Source organism: Podarcis melisellensis (assembly GCF_964234715.1).
Source record: "Podarcis melisellensis genome assembly, chromosome: 5".
Taxonomy (NCBI): Eukaryota; Metazoa; Chordata; class Lepidosauria; order Squamata; family Lacertidae; genus Podarcis; species Podarcis melisellensis.
In genome coordinates this window covers 99676849-99696626 of record NC_138537.1, presented here as the reverse complement: position 1 = coordinate 99696626, position 19778 = coordinate 99676849, and the positions used below count along the sequence as shown (strand labels likewise).

The following is a 19778-nucleotide window of genomic DNA, read 5'->3' as shown; positions in this document are numbered from 1 at the left end:
AAGTTCCAGATTTTTTCATGACTGGAATGTAGCCAACTGTACAGAGGCAATAGTTGCTGCCATTATTCTGCTTGCTTTAATAATAATAATAATAATAAATAATAATAATAATAATAATAATAATAATAATAATAATAATAATTTATTATTTATACCCCGCCCATCTGGCTAGGTCCCCCCAGCCACTCTCCAAGCGAGAGATAACCAGAGCATGCACCACTCTGGTGAGACAGTCTGCGGGCAGGGAGGGTCTCAGCCTACGTACCAGGTGGAGCTGATAAACAGCTGCCCTGGACACAGAATGGACCTGCACCTCCATGGACAACTGCGAGTCCAGAGTGACTCCCAGGCTGCGCACCTGGTCCTTCAGGGCACAGTTACCCCATTCAGGACCAGGGAGTCCCTCACACCTGCCCGCTTCCTGTCTTGTCAGGATTCAACCTCAATCTGTTAGCCGCCATCCATCCTCCAACCGCCTCCAGACATTCACACAAGCCTCTGGTCCTGCACACCACTGACATGTGAGCCCCCGATGGAAGCCCTTGGGGAATGTTGCCCTTGTGCTGAGAAAGCTTTCCCACCTCTTCCACAGCGACCACCAAGATTACTGACAAGTCATTAACCATTTTAAAAAACCTCTCTGTCCTTTTGTTTGCACCTCTCACACTGCTCCTTCCTTGTCTTCCCAATTTTTTGCCTCTCCCCCTGTATTACTGCCCCTTTGTAAACTCCTTGGGGCAGGGAGCTGTGCTTTCTTAGCTCTTGATGGAACTGTGCCATAACAATAAGAGGCAGAAATAAACTTCTGGCTAGTCCTAGCTAGTGCTATTTTTCTAGCACAAGAGGTGCTGGACCTCACCATGAACACCTCCCTTGTTCTCTTAGAATGCAAATGGCGCCCACCTGAGAGGTGCTGGGACTGAAAAAAGCCTTGGTCCTACCAAACATTACAAGATTCCCGCCTCCCAAAGAACACTTCTCTTAAATTAGGAAGATATACAAAGACACAATGTAGTAAGGATTAGTCATACACCAAACTTTCAGAAGTTGGTCTTGTAAAACAATCACCACCTCCAGAAAAACCATTTCTTGTTTTAACTTCTGTGAGGTAATGCATTTTCTAACCACTGATTTGGGGTGGATCAGCAAAAGTGTTCCAACAAATTTGGACTGCATTATCTCCCAATAATAGGTTTGAAATTTCCAAGTAGACACATGTAACCTTGCTTCGTGCACTGGTTTGTGCTTCTTAAATGTTTGGGAACACCCGCCAAAAATAAAAAATAAAATTGGAGGCACACTTACACTAGAAAATGATTACTTTTTAGAGTTAGTCAACCTCTGAAGAGCCCCTCCCTCAATCTGTCTTGAGCATAACTCTAGATTAAGAGATGGCAAGTTCAGAAGTACAACTCACACAACTGGCCTCCTCCTCTGAGGGTAGCTAATTCTGCTGTGCCCTGACTCTAGGAATGACTGAACGTCGGAATGTAACTGGAACCACCCAACTATAGTGGAGACTTATCTGAATAAAGCAAGACCAGAGCAGATACTCATGCCAAGTGGGCAGCCTCATCTGTGAACAGGTGCTATGGAATCACAGGTCCCCTTCATCACATTTCTTGCAGCACAGAGATTGGGAATCACGGACACAAGCCAGTACTGGTGGCTAACAATATCACCAATTTCTCCCTGTGCTTTTTATTAGACAATAATACTGTATTTTAACCAGCTTGTGCTGGTTAAAATTGTTATAAGCTTTATCACAGCCATGACATGCCAACTGATGGCAATGTTAGATTTGCACTATTCAGGCAATAAAGTTCAGTTCCTCTCCTTGGTGAACTGCCCATCCTGCTTCGCAATCCCACCAGTGGTGTTTTGGGAATATGATCTCGTACTTTTTCTAACCTTGGGGCCCACCACCTTCAGACTGGCTTACAACACCACAATACCACCCATCCGCATGCAATTTGCACTGGTGGTTTTGTATGACAGCTCTTTTCAGAGCAACTCCTTAGTGAACTTCAACTACAGTCCTGCACTTTTTAAATTTATTTGAAGACCCCATACCTGGAGAGATCACAACATTGACAGAGTAATGACAGAACAAAGCAAACCTATAGTTAATGTACCTGCACACATTAAACACATGTATGAAAGGTTATGCATGTTCACTGATTTTTATTTGCTTTCTGAAATAACTCTACCAAATTATTCTGTCTGTTTTTACATTGTTAATGTATCAACATACATGGCACCAGAGGTTTTTTCCCTCGGGGAACGCAGGGGTACACTTAACATTTTGTGAATCTAAGTTTGGCCTCATTGAGGGGCAGTATTTCAACATGAGTAGGAAAATGAGGGTACCCCTAAACATTTTTTTAGGAAGAAAGCACTGCATGGCGCCTCATGAAAACTGTACATTTATGATTTATTGCCTTTTACCATCTCTGTTAAAAAGTGAAGTAATTAAGAGAAAGAAAGAAAGAAAGAAAGAGAGAGAGAGAGAGAGAGAGAGAGAGAGAGAAAGAAAGAAAGAAAGAAAGAAAGAAAGAAAGAAAGAAAGAAAGAAAGAAAGAAAGAAGGAAGGAAAACCCAGAGTTTCCGCTGTTAGTCAGTCATAACAAATTCATGGCAGGCCAAGTTCCTGCTTCCATTATTTAAAACTGTGTCATTCAGTGAACAATCTCAAGCATAAGAGTCTCATTCAAAGTTGGCAGAAATATTCCAAACTCTCTGAAATCATCCCGTGCTGAAATTAGTGACCATAATGAGAGTTCAGCCAGGCAATCTCAAGTCTCTCTCCACGTTATGCTGAGCAGGACACTCAGGCCTTAAAAGTGTTTCTCAGAATTTTGAAGAGGCCCCTTGCATGCAAGTCAACCAAAGTACGCTAGACACTGATACGGGATTGCAATTCCTTCACCCCTTTTAATAGCTCCCTAGATAGAACCTGACACACAATTACAGAAATTCTAAGAGTTGCCTTCCATTAAACATAAACCTGTTGAGTAGAGGTTGCTTCACACTTTCAAGTCAAGGGCAAGTGAGAGTCGGCAGTGTCCATTTGATGGGCCAAAGATGCTGGACAAAGAAACTGGCCTTAGAAATGGACTACTCAAGGGAGCAGCACGTTTCTACAAGATGACACAAGGAACTTGCCATTCCCCAGCTCCTGGAAAGAAAAGGGCAGCATGCTAGGCAAGCGATGCACTGCTCACATGAGTAAACCACTTGAACAAGCAGGGTTTTTGTGGGTGAGTCAATCCCAACACATTGCTGCAACCCCCGCACAAAGAGAATGTGAATTTTCTTGTGGGGCTATGTGCATATTCCCCTGCTCCTCTGCAGTACTACAGAAAGTGTGGGGTAAATGTGAATTTTCCTATAGGGGTTGTGATTGTGTGTGTGTGTGTGTGTGTGTCTGTGTGTGTGTACACACCTTTTTGGCAAGACTTTTAAACTGGTGATTTAAAAGGCTTCTGCTCATCCCCAAATTCATAATGCAAGTTCTCAAATTCAAGATTATCATTTGGTCATGTAGACAAAGCCTGGGGGTTTTTCCACGCAGGAGCTGAAACCATCACTTTCCCCTGTTCTTTCTTGTGGCTTCCTTTCTTTTCACACATGGAACAAAATTAAAAAGAGCATGCTGGACATGGAAACAATTTAAGCTTTGTGCCTAAGTTTCCATTAAAAATAGATACACTGGACTTTAAAAACTTTTGTGTACTGGGGTTAGCCATGTATTTTATATATATATATATATAAATATTTATTAGGATTTTTAGGAAAAAAAAGAAAATACAATAATAATAAACAGTATTGCTTTGTTTTAACAAATTTTCGTGTCATCCTTAAGCTTCCTCACGCCTCCCGCTCCCATTTACATCATTAATAAATTTTTGTCAAGCAAATTATCATCTTATTTCCAAATTTTGTGACCGCTTATTTAGTTACAATAAAATAGTTCTCCTGCAACTTTGTTTCTCTTAATCTCTCTTATCATCAAACCCTGATCTATTTTAGTGATGGCCAATTATTTATAACCAAGCATCCTTCTTAACATTCCATTAAATCACAATACTTTTGTAAATAAATCTTGAATTTCTTCCAATCTTCTTCCATCCTTTCTTCTCCCAGGTCTCGGATTCTGCCAGTCATCTCCGCCAGTTGCATGTAGTCCATCAGTTGCATCTGCCATTCTTCCAGTGTGGGTAGATCTTGAGTTTTCCAGTTCTTAGCGAGTAGTATCCTTGCTGCTGTTGTTGCATACATGAAAAATGTTCTATCTTTCTTTAACACCTTCTGGTCGACGATGCCCAGGAGAAAGGCCTCTAGTTTCTTGGTGAAGGTATACTTAAATACCTTTTTCAACTCATTATATATCATTTCCCAGAAGGCCTTCACTTTAGGGCAAGTCCACCAGAGGTGGTAGAATGTTCCTTCATTTTCTTTACATTTCCAACATTTGTTATCTGACGAATGGTATATTTTGGCAAGTTTAACTGGGGTCATGTACCATCTGTATATCATTTTCATTACATTTTCTTTCAAAGCATTACATGCAGTAAAATTCAACCCAGTGGTCCACAACCTTTCCCAGTCCTCAAACATAATGTTATGCCCAATGTCCTGTGCCCATTTTATCATAGCCGACTTAACCATTTCGTCTTGTGTATTCCATTTCAACAGCAAGTTATACATTCTTGAAAGTACCTTAGTCTTAGGTTCTAACAGTTCTGTTTCCAACTTCGATTTCTCCACCTGGAATCCTAACTTTTTGTCACCGGGGTTAGCCATGTAAATTGCAAAATGGAAAACAGACCACCAGCAGGTCAACTGTTGCCTGGGATGGAAGCAAATGGAAGCCATAATTTTAAACTGATTGTCCCACCTAATGAGACAGGGCTGCAGAATGGGAGCCAGCTAGAATGCTACCAAAACCACGTACCGTATGCCTCATTAAACAGAGCAACACAAGGACTCTTGGTTTTTGAAAGGCTGACTCCAAATAAGTGCCTTGGGATGGCTTTGCAATGCTCTGGTGTATAAAATGGACTGAGATTACAACATCAAAAGCTGGCAACTAATAAGCAGGAAATTGACTGCTCTTTGAATGCTGCAGCCCACTTTCTGATGGGGTTCAGTTGCACAGAGTGCCCTGAAACAGGACTTTAGGGTCTCCACTGTCTCCCTGTTGCTTTCCAGTATGAGGTCAAAATGGTGGCCATGATGTACACAAACCTAAATGGCCTGGGTTTGGCATATAAATCCACTTCCACATTCCTATGAGTCATCACAATCTCCAAAGCTGTCCAGGAAATACTTAGGGAAAGTCTCTCACCTCTGGAATTCATTTCACCTGGAGACTCACAGAAACTGGGCCTCTTTGTTTCCTAAGAAGAAGTGAAAAACTTTTCATTCAAATGAGGAAATATGGAATTTAAACAATGTAAATTAAGGGTTTTGATAAACCTAGCCATAAATCAAATGGACAGAAAATTGGAATTTAAGGGCAAACGTTCAAGCAGATTAGCTTATGAACCTGGTCCCCCCACCAAAAAAAATTCAAGGCACATTTCAAGGTGCTGGGTTTGTTCTACCAGTTCACAGCTGCTGCTGTTGCTGAATTTGTTGAATTTATATCCCACCCTTCCTCCCCAAGGAGCTCTGGGCTGCATAAAGTTTTAGGCCTTATGCCCAACACTTATTGGAGACCACCTGCTTGCTTTATTATCTCACAACTGTTAACAGATCAGCAGAAACTGCTTCCTTGACTTTACCATTCAAGAACCAAGTTGGAATAGCAACAACACAGAGAGAGGTGTTCTCCGAGGCTGCCCTACAGTTGTGGTACTCTCTTCTATTGGAGATTTCTCAAAACCAGAGCTTGGTCCAGAAGAGGGGGGCTGGCATTCTTTTCCTTGAGAGCTGGAGATTTTGTTTGGTTTGTGTGGTGTGTAGGTTCTTGTTTTTAACATTATAATTCACTCCAAGGCTTTGGAATGAGGAAGGACAGACTACTAATACCTGAGGAAATCAAGGTTTGGTTAAAACCTAGCTAGTATCTATTCTACAATCCTGTACACATGCTAATTTCCAGAGAGAGTAGGAAGAAAGCAGCAGCAATATCTTCTCTTCCCCTTAGCACATTATTGAAAGTAGCATTTTAAATGCTCTAGTAATGCATTTATGTGCAGACAGAAACTCTGGGTACTTGTGATCCAATCCTCAGATTGAAAATGCACCAGGATTGGGAAGACTAGGGAATCCTGAGGGCTGATAAATACAAAAGAGTTCAATTTGCAAGTTACCTTCTGTGCATGGTAAGGGAAGAAAGTGCCTTCAAACTTCTGGATCACAGAATTGAGTTTTCTCTTCAAATGTAGCATTTGAAGTTCAGTACAATAAGAAACATGGCAAGCAAGCCAACCAACAATACACAACACAAAGGAGACACAAAGTCAGCCAGGAAGCCTTCACCCCACTGCTGAACAGCCAGGGTCAATTGAAAATAGTGTTTTCCTGGATAGCTACCAAACAGACGCCTTTCATCTAGGTTTATTCTCTAAATCCAAATCCAGCGCCTTCTCTTCCACTTATGTAGCTTTATCTTGACCACAACTCAATACAAAGACATCACTATACTGGTACATTTACAAGAACGTGGCAGGGCTAAAACCTCCCTCCTAGAATCATAGAATCATAGAGTTGGAAGAGACCACAAGGGCCATCGAGTCCAACCCCCTGCCAAACAGTGCCTTATATAATTAGGGCTGTGTACCTGCTCTCAGTCTACCAGAACACAGGCTATGTCTCAGGAACTTCAGCTTACAGGAAAAGCAAGTTTCTAATTCTTGTGGCTATAAATATACATATGAAGGTGTGACATAAGGAGGAATCTCAGAAGCCAGAGAAGTAGCCAAACAGGTTTTCCAATAGTTGAGTGAGAATTAGGATCACTGTCCTGTATAGCGCTTTTTTTTAAATCTGTAATTAGCAAAACAAGAACAAATAATGCAAAACTCTAAAAGTTGCAGAACTGTGCAAATTAGGAAAATTTGCATAACACGTATGGGTTTTGGAATTCAACTTTTCCTGGAATAGGATTTTTATTGAGAGTATACAGAACCCTGATTATAATGTTCTGAGCAAAATATTGTTCCCGAACATCCTTTCCTATGACTTCTTTAATGAAGAAATTATATCTCTCCAGATAATAAATATCTAAGGACCCACCCAGCTATCAAAGGGGTCTGCTGGGGGTGGGGGAACGCAGGATCCAGCTTTCTGGCTGGAAAATATTCCTTACCACTGCATTAAAACAATAATACATGATCCACCATAATATAAAAATTCACAATAATCACAGCAACCAGCCATCTGGGTGAATGGTATTAATGGCCAGGAAATGCCTGAATAAACAGATACGTTTTCAAGATGTGCCGGAAACGTAATTCCACTGGCGCATAACTTATTTCTAAGAGGACGCTGTTCCAGATGGAAGATGCTACTACTATGAAGACCCTCCTTCAGCATGATTTATTTTCTGAAGGCTGCAGTACTAGGAGGCCTTCAGCTGATGATCTCAGGAACTAACAGGGTGGTCTTCCCTTGGCTATCTGCCTCCTAGATCACCAATTTTGTGTTGTGATCCATTTCTTTCATGGGCAAAGCCATGATCTTTTAATATTCTCTAGAGCCAATATAAGCACAACTATATTCTTATCTGCTGTAACTTCCTTCCACAGGTCTCTCTGAAAGTAGAGATTTCTTGAGCGCAAATCACTGGAATTGTTCATCCTGGAATTGTATGCTGCTAAAGATAAACCGAATACCAGCAAGATGTGGAGGAAGCAACAATCATGGAAATCTTTCATATTCATATTTCTCACCAGACCATATGTCATCTCTTTTTCCCCTAGAAAAATAGGTACCGGTACTCATAATGAAGTTGTTACAGTAAGTGTTACACTTTTTAAACCCCCCCCAAAAAGAGGTTCGGGTACTGTGTACCCTTGAGTACACCCTGGGGGCAAGCAGCGTCTATATGTCATTTCATTTTGGCTTCCGCTGCTAGTCAAAAACTACTGCTACATGGCGCAGTCCCAAACCACAGTATTTGAGGATTCATCTGGTAAGAACTGACAGTAGTTAAGTGTGTCAGACTTGCACTAATTAATCATTGTTTCCTTCTAGTTTTATGACTCTTATTACCTACATTTTTTACTTTTATACCATGCACACCATAAAATTTTAATAAAATTATGTTACTCTCTCTCTATATATATATCTATCAGTCTACTACTGCCACAAGATTAGTCTACTACTGCCTGAAGATTAGTTCCCACTCATCATCATCATCATCATCATAATACAGTAGTACCTCAGGTTACATACGCTTCAGGTTACGTACACTTCAGGTTACAGACTCTGCTAACCCAGAAATAGTGCTTTAGGTTAAGAACTTTGCTTCAGGATGAGAACAGAAATCGTGCTCCGGTGGCGTGGCAGCAGCAGGAGGTCCCATTAGCTAAAGTGGTGCTTCAGGTTAAGAACAGTTTCAGGTTAAGTACTGACCTCCGGAACGAATTAAGTACTTAACCCGAGGTACCACTGTAATACAGGGACGCGGGTGGCGCTGTGAGTAAAACCTCAGCGCCTAGGGCTTGCCGATCGCATGGTTGGCAGTTTGAATCCCCGCGGCGGGGTGAGCTCCCGTCTTTTGGTCCCAGCTCCTGCCCACCTAGCAGTTCGAAAGCACCCTTAAGTGCAAGTAGATAAATAGGTACCGCTTTATAGCGGGAAGGTAAACGGCGTTTCCGTGTGCTGCACTGGTGCCGGCTCGCCAGAGTAGCTTCGTCATGCTGCCGACGTGACGTTTCAGAGCCTTTGTCTATTATCTTTGAGAATTCTTGGAGAATAGGTGAAGTCCCTACACACTGGAGGCGGGCAAATGTTGTCCTCATCTTCAAAAAGGGGGTAAAGGAATACCAGGTAACTACCGACCAGTGAGCTTCACATCATACCAGGGAAGGTCCTAGAACAGATAATTTAGCAGTTGGGCTGTGAGCATTTTGAAAAGGATGCTGTGATTACAAAGATCCAGCATGGGTTTCTCAAAAACAAGTCATGCTAGACCAATCTATTTTCTTTTTGTGATGGAATTACAAACTTGGTGGATCAGGGAAATGCTGTGGAGATAGTGTATTTTGATTTCAGTAAGGCTTTTGACAAAGTCCCCATGATATTCTTGTGAAGCTGGTAAAATGTGGGTTGAACGAGGTAACTGTTAGGTGGCTTTGACTGACGGAACCCAAAGAGCACTCGTTAACAGTTCCTCGTCATCCTGGGAAAAAGTGACAAGTGGGGTGCTGCAGGGTTCTGTCCTGGGCCCGTTGTTGTTCAACGTCTTTATAAATGACTTGGATGAAGGAATTGAGGGGATGCTCATCAAATTTGCAGATGACACAAAACTGCAGCTAATGCCACAGAAGACAGAATCAGAATTCAAATAACCTTAACAGATTGGAGAACTGGGCACAAGCTAACAAAATGAATTTCAATAGGGACCAATGTAAGGTCCCTATTGAACTTAGGAAGAACCAGATGCACAAATATAGGATAGGGAACACCTGGCTTAATATGTGAAAAGGATCTCTGGGTCTTGGTGGACCACAAGCTTAACATGAGTCAACGGTGTGATGCAGCAGCAAAAAAAGCTAAAGCTATTCTAGTTTGGATCAACAGAAGTCTAGTGTCCAGATCAAGGGAAGTCATAGTACCACTCTATTCTGCCTTAGTCAGACCACACCTGCAATACTGTGTCCAATTCTGGGCATCACAATTTAAGAAGGTTGTTGACAAGCTGGAAGGTGTGCAGAGGAGGGCGAACAAGATGATTACGGGTCTGGAAACCAAGCCTTATGAGGAGTGCTTGAAGGAGCTGGTATGTTTAGCCTGGAAAAGAGGAGACTGAGAGGAGATATGATAGTCATCTTCAAATATCTGAAGGGCTGTCACATGGAGGAGGGAGCATGCTTGTTTTCTCCTGCTCTGGAGGATAGGACTCAAACCAATGGGTTCAAGTTGCAAGAAAGGAGATTCTGACTAAACATTCGGAAAAACTTTCTGACAGTAAGAGCTGTTCAGCAGTGAACAGACTCCCATGAGAGGTGGTGGCCTCTCCTTCCTTGGAGGTTTTTAAGGAGGATGCTCATCTGTCATGGATGCTTTAGCTGAGATTCCTGCATTGCAGGGGGTTGGACTAGATGACCCTTGGGTCCCTTCCAAATCAAAGATTCCATGACTCTCTGATTCTATGATTCTAAGCATATTTTTCCCCAAGTGCATTCTTTACCGAAATCCTGTCCTCCTCCTCCTCCCATTCCCCACATGTACGTCTTTTCAATATTTTTATTTCTAAAATTCAACTGATTTTTAGTTTCACTAAGTGAACTGCTTTTGTTTCAAGGGCAAAATATTTTTATGTAAAATGTGTCGTCAAAGTTCATCCTATCTGATTTGCAGGCTTTTGATTTGCTGTTAATCAGGTTCTTCTGTTCAGCTAGCAGCTGGTGCTTTCTACAGCCAAAGAATAAGACATATGACAACTCTTAGCCAGAGTTTATAATTTCAGCTGGAAGCTGCGCTAAGGCTTCCTGTGCACAGGGAGGCACAGGTCCCTCTTGCACACACACTCCAGCGTGCGCCAGGTCTTCCATGCTACTGACTGTGGAAAGAGCTGCAGGTGCATTAGCTGAATCTGTGCATGATTCCGCTCACAATGGAGGCTGTGATGGGGGAGGGGGGTATTTGAGCACAGCCTCACTATATGCACTGCACATAATTAAAAACAATGCCAAAAGAAGCACATCTTTCTTTTTAAGCATGCATGTGTCAGAAATGGAATCATCTTAAAAGAGGTATTCTTGGATAATTTAGTTAATCATCTAAATTGTTCGTCTGTTGCTTGTGGCTTTTCAAAATATCTGTATGACCCACCTGGTGCAGCCCAGGTGTGGCATCAAGAGTGCCTGGGATTGGGAACCCTGCGGAGATGCTTGGAACAGAAAACTATCCTGGGTTTCATTCGCTTAGATTCTGCCCCCCTATTGTGATGCTTTTTATGGGGAATTCTTCAACAGAAAAGAAGGGGAAAACTCCCCACCCCCCTGGATCCATTACAAATTGTATAAATAAAAGTCAGCGATCAATCAAAGGCACCTTTTAAAACTGATCCAAGGTTTTCTAACCAGTTCATTGGCAGGGGTTGTCAATGGGATGTCTGAGGGCATTTACCCACAGACGCTCTTCCTGGAGCACACCAGGGCCTGTTTCTGGACTGAAATTAGGCTTTACAATGACCCTATTGTCCAGCAGTGGTCAAGACACAGAGTCAAGGGCTTCAGTGTCTCCTGCTATGGAGTCCAGATCAGGTTCAGGTTCTGATCTGTTGCCAGGCCCGTCTCTAACCAGTGGTGCAGCTGGCGTGCTGAATCCGGGCGCTCCCTGCTTCTGAGGGCGCTGCGGGGAGTCCGGAGTTGAGCTGAGCCGTCCGGGAAGAGCCGAGAGAGCCTACCAGCAGCCAGGCAGAGCTCTTTTGCCAACGGCTCCCTCTCTGCTTATTCAGCGGCTCCGTCCCCTGCGCGCCACTGGTGTAGGGCCAGCCCAGCCGGCTTCAACAGTCACCTCGGCTCGTGCAGCGATGCTTGTTTTTTGTGCACCCGACCTTGCAGCCTCCGCCGCCGACTCGGGACCCAGGCCCCGGCTGCTGCTTAGGAGTGCCAAGCAGGAGGCGTTGAGGCGCGGCCAGCCTGCCCAGAGGCTGAGTGCGCCCGGCCTTGCAGCCTCCGCCGCCTGCCACCTCAGGAGTGGGGCTCCTGCTGCTCAACAGCCGAGCAGACAGGGCGTAGGAAGGGGGGCGGGTCTCCCCAGGGGCCATCATGGAGGGGGGGTGACAAATTATCAAGGAACAATTACTGCCCTACTAGGGTGGTTCATAAAAAAACTTTTTTTAGAAAATGTCTGCTCCAAAGGCCTTATCTTACTACACTAGGGATTATATAGCTACATATGAAATTTCATGCATATCAGTTAATATCTTGACCCTCCTCCATGAAAATAGCTGTTTACTTAGCTGTTTTTCTATGTTGTGAAGGCTGAAATTTCAACAAAGCAGCTGCCTTTGCTAGACTCTTTTCGGGCACCTGCTAAAAGCATTCTTCTTTAGGCAAGCATACCTAGATGCTTAGGAAGTTGAAGTAATCTTTATCTTAATATTTTGGCTTTTGTATCTTTTAAAGTAGGATTATTAATTTTTCTTGATTTTACTGCTGTGGTGTTTTTTTGTTTTTTGTTTTGGTAAACCACTTTGCAGGGTTTTTTAAAATAATTTTTATTAAATAAATAAACAATAAATATAAATAAAATAACACAAGCCAAAACACAATCCATCCTGTAGATTTAAGTATCTGTCCATAGTCGCCTGCTTGTTATCAGAGGCTCAGAATCCACATTCCTTTGTAAGAAAATATGAAATAACATAAAACCATTTTTGCAGGTGAAAAAAAACACAATGGGGGGGTGACAAGAAAATTTCTGCACCGGGTACCACCTGACCTTCCTATGCCTCTGCTGAGCGGGAGGCGCTGAGGCGTGGCCGGCCTGCCTAGAGGCTGTGTGCTTCCCACTAGGCGCACAGCCCAGCCTTGCCTCCGCCACCCTCTGCCTGCCCTGAGTCCGAGGCAGAGCAAGGGAGGCATTGAGGTGGCCGGCCTAGATCCCTCAGCCCACTTGCCACTGAGGAGCGGTCCTTCAGCCCACCAGATCTCACCTGGTGAATGGGGCTTGGGCTACAGGGCACATGCCAAACCTTCAGTGGAATGGCCACCCCTGGAGCCCTTTCCAGTGGCTGCCACAGAGAAACCCGTTTATTTATTTCTTGGAGTATTTTAATCATAGTATCACAGAACTGGATGGTTGGAAGGGACCCCGAGGGTCCTCTAGACCAACCCCCTCCAGCACAGGAATCACAGCACAAGCATCTCTCGCAAAACAAGTCTGCTCCATTTTCCCTGCGAACAGCCCTTCAGACAGAATAACAGAACCATTCAGAGTTGGAACCACCACGGTCATCTAGTCCAACCCCCTGCAATGCAGGAATCTTTTGCCCAACGTGGGGCTTGAAACCACAACCTTGAGATTAAGAGTCTCATGCTTTACTGATTGAGGTATATCTAAGTTCAGCATTTTTTCTCATTTTGGTGCCAGGTTAAGCTATGCCATTTAAGACCAGGAGTGACTTGTCAGATTTTGGCTGGCTCACATGCATCTGAGAATATATCCTGCTTGCTTTTCCCAAGCAGAGATAATGTGCAAGTGGGTGTCAGCTTCCTAAGAAAAGGTCAACAACTCTGGAAAATGGGGGGCGGCGGCGCTGGAGGGATCTTTGCACCACAGCACTGGATATGCTTAAGACGGCCCTGTCTGTTGCTTCAGGAGACCACTATGTCTGAGCCCCCAGAAGAATTTCCATACCACCAGGACCTCATGGGAACCTTCTTCTGAAAAAACAAATGCCGCTGACAGTACCTCACTGCTCCAGCAGCAAATGGAGCTATGGGATAGAGAAGAAGGACCCATCTTCATCCCAGAAGGTTGACCCTTTAAGAACTTGGAAGTTCTCCAGAATGTGGTGGAGCCTGAAAGAGATGGTCTGGAGGCAGAGGCTTAAAAGGGCTCAATATGCCCACAACCTCTCTCAGAGTAAGACTGGAACACAATAGGCTTGGAAAAGCCTTCTATTTTGCCCAGTAGACAGGCTTTTTCAAGCCTAACTACAGTGCAGGTAGGTGATTTCAGGGCTATTGCCAGCCTCTTCCCTGCTGTGCCCCGCTCACCACAATTATGCTTCAAAGAAGCAATTTATTGGCTTTAGTAGAAACCATTTATGGGCTGGGTGGGTGTAGTTGTGGTGTGTGCATAGTGCTCAGAGCATTTATTTTCTGGTTTGTATAAGCTTCTGAGGTAATGGAAAGTCAACTCCAATTTTAAAAAAGGTTATGCCACAAATAACATCCCGCTCTATTCTTTGGAGGCTAAATAGTAACTCTGTTTCTGGGAAGTGGCACAGTGCCAATCTCTCATTCTTTATTACTGAATTTGGCTGGTGTTTACTTACAGGGTCTACAGCTCCAGTGACTTACATACAACAACTGGGCACCATACAAGAATGGAAGGGTCATCCATCATTAGCAACATCAGGAGAGCCCCTACTTTCTCACCCATTCTTACTAGGCCTTAGTTACTGCTGTGTGGGACAGGCGCTGAAAACAGACACATTATGTGACAAATGCCTCTCTGCACTGCACTGGCCTCCAGTTCAGATAGCCAGTACAGGCAGTCCCATGTAGAGAGCTCTCTTCCTGTCTGAAATTCTGTTACCACACTTCCTCAAGGCATGTCTAAACTACTTCTCTGTTTTCAGGGAATAAGCCAGCAGCATGAAATGCTTGGGGGAATCTGTCGTGAAGGCTGCTGTTGTTAAAAAATAAACATTATTATTTCATTCATGAATCACTTCCTATGAGATAACTCAAAAGCATTTAACATAAATAAAACAATTTTAAAAACAAAAACCCAATTACATTCAAAAAAAACCACCAAAAACTATTACCATATATAAAATCAATTTCAAATCCAATGCAGATATGAACGTGGATACCAATATTCACTTATAAGACTTGCTGATAGAGAAAAGTCTTCAACAAGTACCTAAAGGACACTAAGATACGGCATTCGTGTGGTATGTAATGGGTAACTTCCTCCGGCACCATTGTGCAGAACAGACTTCCTAATCATGCGACGGTGGTGCGACGGCAGCAGCAGGAGGCCCCATTAGCTAAAGCGGTGCTTCAGGTTAAGAACAGGTTCAGGTTAAGAATGGATCTCCGGAACAAATTAAGTACTTAACCTGAGGTGCCACTGTACAAGCTGTTTTGTTTCCCTCTGTTGGCAGTTAAGACTTCCCTGTTAGTTCTCCACTCAAACTAAAAGCAAGAGCAGTCACCATCAGAGAATGACAGAAAGAGGAATCTAGTTTCAGGAAGGTTTACAGGCTTTACTTGATTTAGCACAGTTTCTTCAAGTTGGCAATTAAAGAAATTGCTGGATATCGAAGTAATCTGAGTCATCAACATCTGCAGATACATTCACACCTTGTGTAATTAGTTGGCTTCAGATTTTGTGTTGACCAAAATACTTTTAAAAAATAAAAATGGTTCACATCTGAACTGGGATTCAACACAGCATGAAATGATTGCAGGCATTCAATAAATGCAGTGAATCACATGATTGTTCATCTAGCCATATGGAGGTTCTGAGTTCTGAGTCATGCTAACTATGAATCTTGGCTGCCCTGTATGGAAAGTAAGTAAAGATTAAGCAACCACCCAATAAAAATAGCATGTTATGTTCATTGCTTATTTTAAGAAAGGGAGAAAAATAAGAGAGAAAAGAGACAGTGGTACAATCTAGTTTGCAAAAGGAAGTTGGGCAGAAACACTGATCGTGACATTTGCACAATTATTACCTTTTTAGAACAGAGTATGTTGAATTGTGTAATACAAGCCAATGATCTAACAATCTAAGTGATAACAACATTCACTGGTCAATGATTTTCTCCACATATTTGCTCAAATTCAATATTAATGCCAACTATCAAGCATCTACAACAGCTAGGAGATGTACACAATCAAGAAATTGGTCAGTATTTACAGGAGTTTATAATCTAAAACACGAAGAAAGTAGGACTGCAGCTGAAGAATGGAAAGTGCAGCTTGCTTTGATTTGTCTAACTTGTATATCACTTTTTACTACAAAAATAAAGTCTCCATGATGTAATTTACAATGCAATGAAGTGTAATAAAAATACATTAAACAAAAGTGATGACCAAAACGCATATGACAGCCTGGACTGAGGATTCCTCCTCTCCATAAAGGGGTTCCCTCAATAAAGCTGGTAAGAGGGGCTTCCATGGCTGAAGAGGCAGATGGACCTTTGTGTGGCTGGAACTGAGGAAAGCTGTGACAGAAGCAGCTTAGAGGGGATGTTGGTGGGCAGAGGGGTGGAGAAGAGCAAGGCCTTATAACACCACCACTTTGGTCCGACACAACTAGTGTAAATAGGACTTTAACCTGCTTTAAACTACTGTTCTCTCCCCCAGAGAGACATAATTATAGAGCAGTTTTCTCCAGTCATGTTACAAATGAGAGGTGGGGGGAATAAAGTGGGAAAGCGGAAGGGCTTTTCTTGCCTCAAAAGGGCAAGAGCTGTTGAAGATGGCTTCACAGAACCCCCTTTGCTTCTCCAACCCCAGCATATTCCATACCTCTTTGATCCGTTTGACTAAAGCATTCTGGTCAAAGGCAACCGCTTCTGCGCATTGGTGAAGGTGGTCTTGGTATCGCAGGCAGAGCTGTAGAACTTGCTGAGAATCCAGTTTCTCCAGTTTTATGTTGGTAGGAGCTGTCTGCCCACTGAGAAGACCTAGAAGAAAATTGACAGCAAAGGAATTTACTAAAATGGCTAAAAGCAGAACTAGCAAAGGGATTGGTGTGATCAAAAACAAAACACATGTAACAGCATCTCCACATAAATCCCCAGTTGTAATCAGCCTGTTCTTAGTGCCATTTACCATGTTACACAAAGACAAATCCAGAAGCAGCTCAACAGCTTACTGGTGACCTATCATGTAGGATACAAAGGCCTTCAAAGCACCTTGCAGGCAGCAAGACACTGCTAAAATGGAGGGGGGGAACCCTTCATTTTGATCAGAAAGGCGTTTGCACTGTGTTAGATGTGGGAAACCTGCCTGCAATGGGAACTTGAGTAAACCTGATACTGTATACGCAGCTTACACAAAATCGAACTCTACCCTCTGCCCATCAGCTGATGTCCCCCACCCATCAGAGTGATGTCAGCTGACTGACTGGGGGGTGGGGGCATGGTATTGAAAAAATGACCTGATGGACTAAACACCTCCGAATCACCACAATGATTTTATCTAACTCCCTTTTCCTTTCTTTCCTACCAGCCAGGGCATGAAGGGCCACTCTGTGTGTAGCAAACTATTATTGTGACTCCAAAGAAACCAGACCATTTCTGCTGGGGTGGCGTTCTTGCCTGTTTACAGCATTTATTTCTTTATTGTGTTTTACTGTGTTTTGTCAGGCTACATGTTGCATACAGTGATGCGAACAGGATCCATTCCGGAGCCCCGTTCGCATCCAGAAGCGAACGCAACCCGCGTCTGTGTGGGTCGCGATTCACCCGCTTCCGCGCATGCGCGTGACATCATTTTGACCGTCTGTGCATGCGCGAACGGCAAAACCTGGAAGTAACGTGCTCCGTTACTTCCGGGTCACCGCAGCATACAACCCAAAAATACTTATCCCGAAGCTACTTCAACTCGAGGTATAACTGTATTGCTTTGGGCAGAACTCTCTGGAAACTAGTGAGTGGCACTTAGGTAGTAATTACTCATCATGCATGTAAAAATCTTCCATTAGGAATACAGTAAGCCCACAACTGATGCACATTTAACTTGTGTGCATTCAGCTATACACGTATGGCAAAAAATGTACAAAAGGGGGGAAGCAAAAGAGGGTGGAGTTTTAAAAAAAGGCTTTGGCAATCCCACCCGTCATTGAACCCAATGGGCTTTGACTACAAAATTTTGGCTTTAGGAGCAAACCCCAGGACATCACCCCACGTCATTTGCACGCATACTCTACTCATGCTGCTAGAAAAAATTGTTGAAATTGTTGCCTCTTACATTAACAGGAGAACAGTAACACTATTTCCTTGCTTTATTTGTTTTTTAAAATAGCAACGTATTCTCAGCTTTTCCAAGTGTCTATTTGCAATCATATTCTGGGAGGCAGAGACAACATGGGTGGCTGAATTATAAAAAGGAAAAGCCATGCAGAAGGTCTGCTAACAATCATATTCCATTTCCCCTCCCCTTCCCCACATTCAATAGTCATAAAGCTGTTTTACTCTCTCACACACAGCACCTCTGGCTATTCAGTTTCTAAATAAAGAGCGAGGTAGTTTAGACTATTTATTCCCAATTCAGTGTGCTGTTAGAGAAGTGCTGGTGCCACATAAATTAAATTACATATTTAAAAAGCCTCTTGTGGGCCCACCCACAGAAGAGGGGGTCTGCTGTGTCACTACATCGCATACTGTATTTCTCTACCCTAATTGCCTACACTGAATCTTCCCTTCCTGTGATCAAGCAATTCTTCCCCAACGCCACATAAAAGGGGCGGGTGCAGAATTGCCCACGGAGTGCAGTCAGGAAGCACTCTGCCATCACTTCCAGAGAAACACGGGGGGGGGGGCGGGGCGTCTAATTTGTACTTTACCTTTACTCACAAAACGGCTGTGGGGGCAAACGTGAAACTGTGCATGCAAAATTTAATTCAAGGGGCAAAACTCCCTGGGAATCGTATGCATCTGTCCCCTTATTACTTACGTGCAAGGTACAAGATTTGAATGCCTTTCATGGCAAAGCACACATTTTAACAAAAGACAAGGCACTACAAAGTGCATTCGCTATGTACCCTTTAGACCACATAAACCATTAACATGACAGCAACTTTGGCAATGTGGCCCAGGTAAAATAATTTGCACAGGGAAATCTATAGACATCTAGAGGGCATGTGGGTCAATGGCAGTGGAAGCTTAAAGAAAATAAAAACCTGTGCCACCAGGTGCCTGATCTGCAGCTAGGAACGTGGCCCGGCTGTGAGGCATGAAGGCCGCTCCCTGCAAGGCCCTTTTCCACCTGGCCTAGGGGGCTGGACCCACACTCACCAGCCCCACTATGTTAAATATGTATTCTGTAGTTGATCTCCTTTGTAATGTTTTATTTTGAAATCTTTAAGAAAATATTTTAGTTTTCTGTTATGTTGCTTTGACTGTATACTCTGTATTTGACTTTCTTCAGATTGTATATAGTATGTTCAAACAAAAATTATGTCTACAATGTTATCCAGTTCTCCTTGATTCCTTTTCCTGCCCCCTTCCTTCACCCACTCCCTCTTCTCATGTTATGCTGTTTGTGCGGGGGGAGGGGGGCGGGAGAGTCCTGCTCTTGCCAAGAGTGACCTCAGCTCATTCTTATTTGGTGATACACAGGAGAATTTCACTCAAGCAAACATTTGCAAAGTTTCAAAGTCTCAAGGTTATTGGCACCTTGTTGCTGCTACATTTGCTGCTGCTTCTTTTTCATTATTCTTGACTTGGTTTGCTCACGCAAGAAGTCATTATACTGGAAGAAGCATTAAAAATAAAGACGTGACACTTTCAGGTCCCTGCACCAGTCTTTAGGAGACCCCTTTTGTCAGGAATTAGGAGTCGTTCCCCCCTCGCCCCACCCCCCAACAGCAAGTGTGACTTTTGAGTCTTTTTGCATAAGGAATGTGCAATACTGAAGCAAGAGATGGTCAAAAATGCAATACAGGATTACACCCAAGATTAAAACTATTAAATAAATCACCCTCCCTATGAACAACATTTTTACAAGAGTCAAACTGTCAGGGAACTGCGTGCAAGCACCAGAGGATGCTAGTGGGAGCCGTAACACTGCTCCTGAGCAACTGGTAGAGGAGGGAAGCACGCCCTTGCCATCACCCATCCTGCGCAGTAGCCTGAGGCACAGGGAGGGGCGGAAACGGCTGGGGGTAACGAAACTTTTATGTTG

At 43.3% G+C, this 19778-nt stretch overlaps 1 protein-coding gene and 1 long non-coding RNA gene across 4 annotated transcripts in view; one reads left to right on the top strand and one right to left on the bottom strand.

The window, feature by feature from the left end:
- LOC309371028 overlaps positions 1–19778 on the top strand; it is a 116024-nt gene that overhangs the window by 70363 nt on the left and 25883 nt on the right. The gene's annotated exons all lie outside the window — the stretch shown is intronic.
- The window catches only part of BORCS5 (BLOC-1 related complex subunit 5), a 31167-nt gene that overhangs the window by 1449 nt on the left and 9940 nt on the right, over positions 1–19778 (bottom strand). For 2 of the 3 annotated variants that reach the window (XM_081913385.1, XM_081913384.1), the window contains one exon: positions 16398–16555. In XM_081913385.1, coding sequence (XP_081769511.1) covers positions 16398–16555 — 158 coding nt within the window. Of the gene's footprint in view, positions 1–5350; positions 5403–16397; positions 16556–19778 lie in introns of all 3 variants that reach the window. The other variant, XM_081913386.1, reaches the window with a different exon arrangement.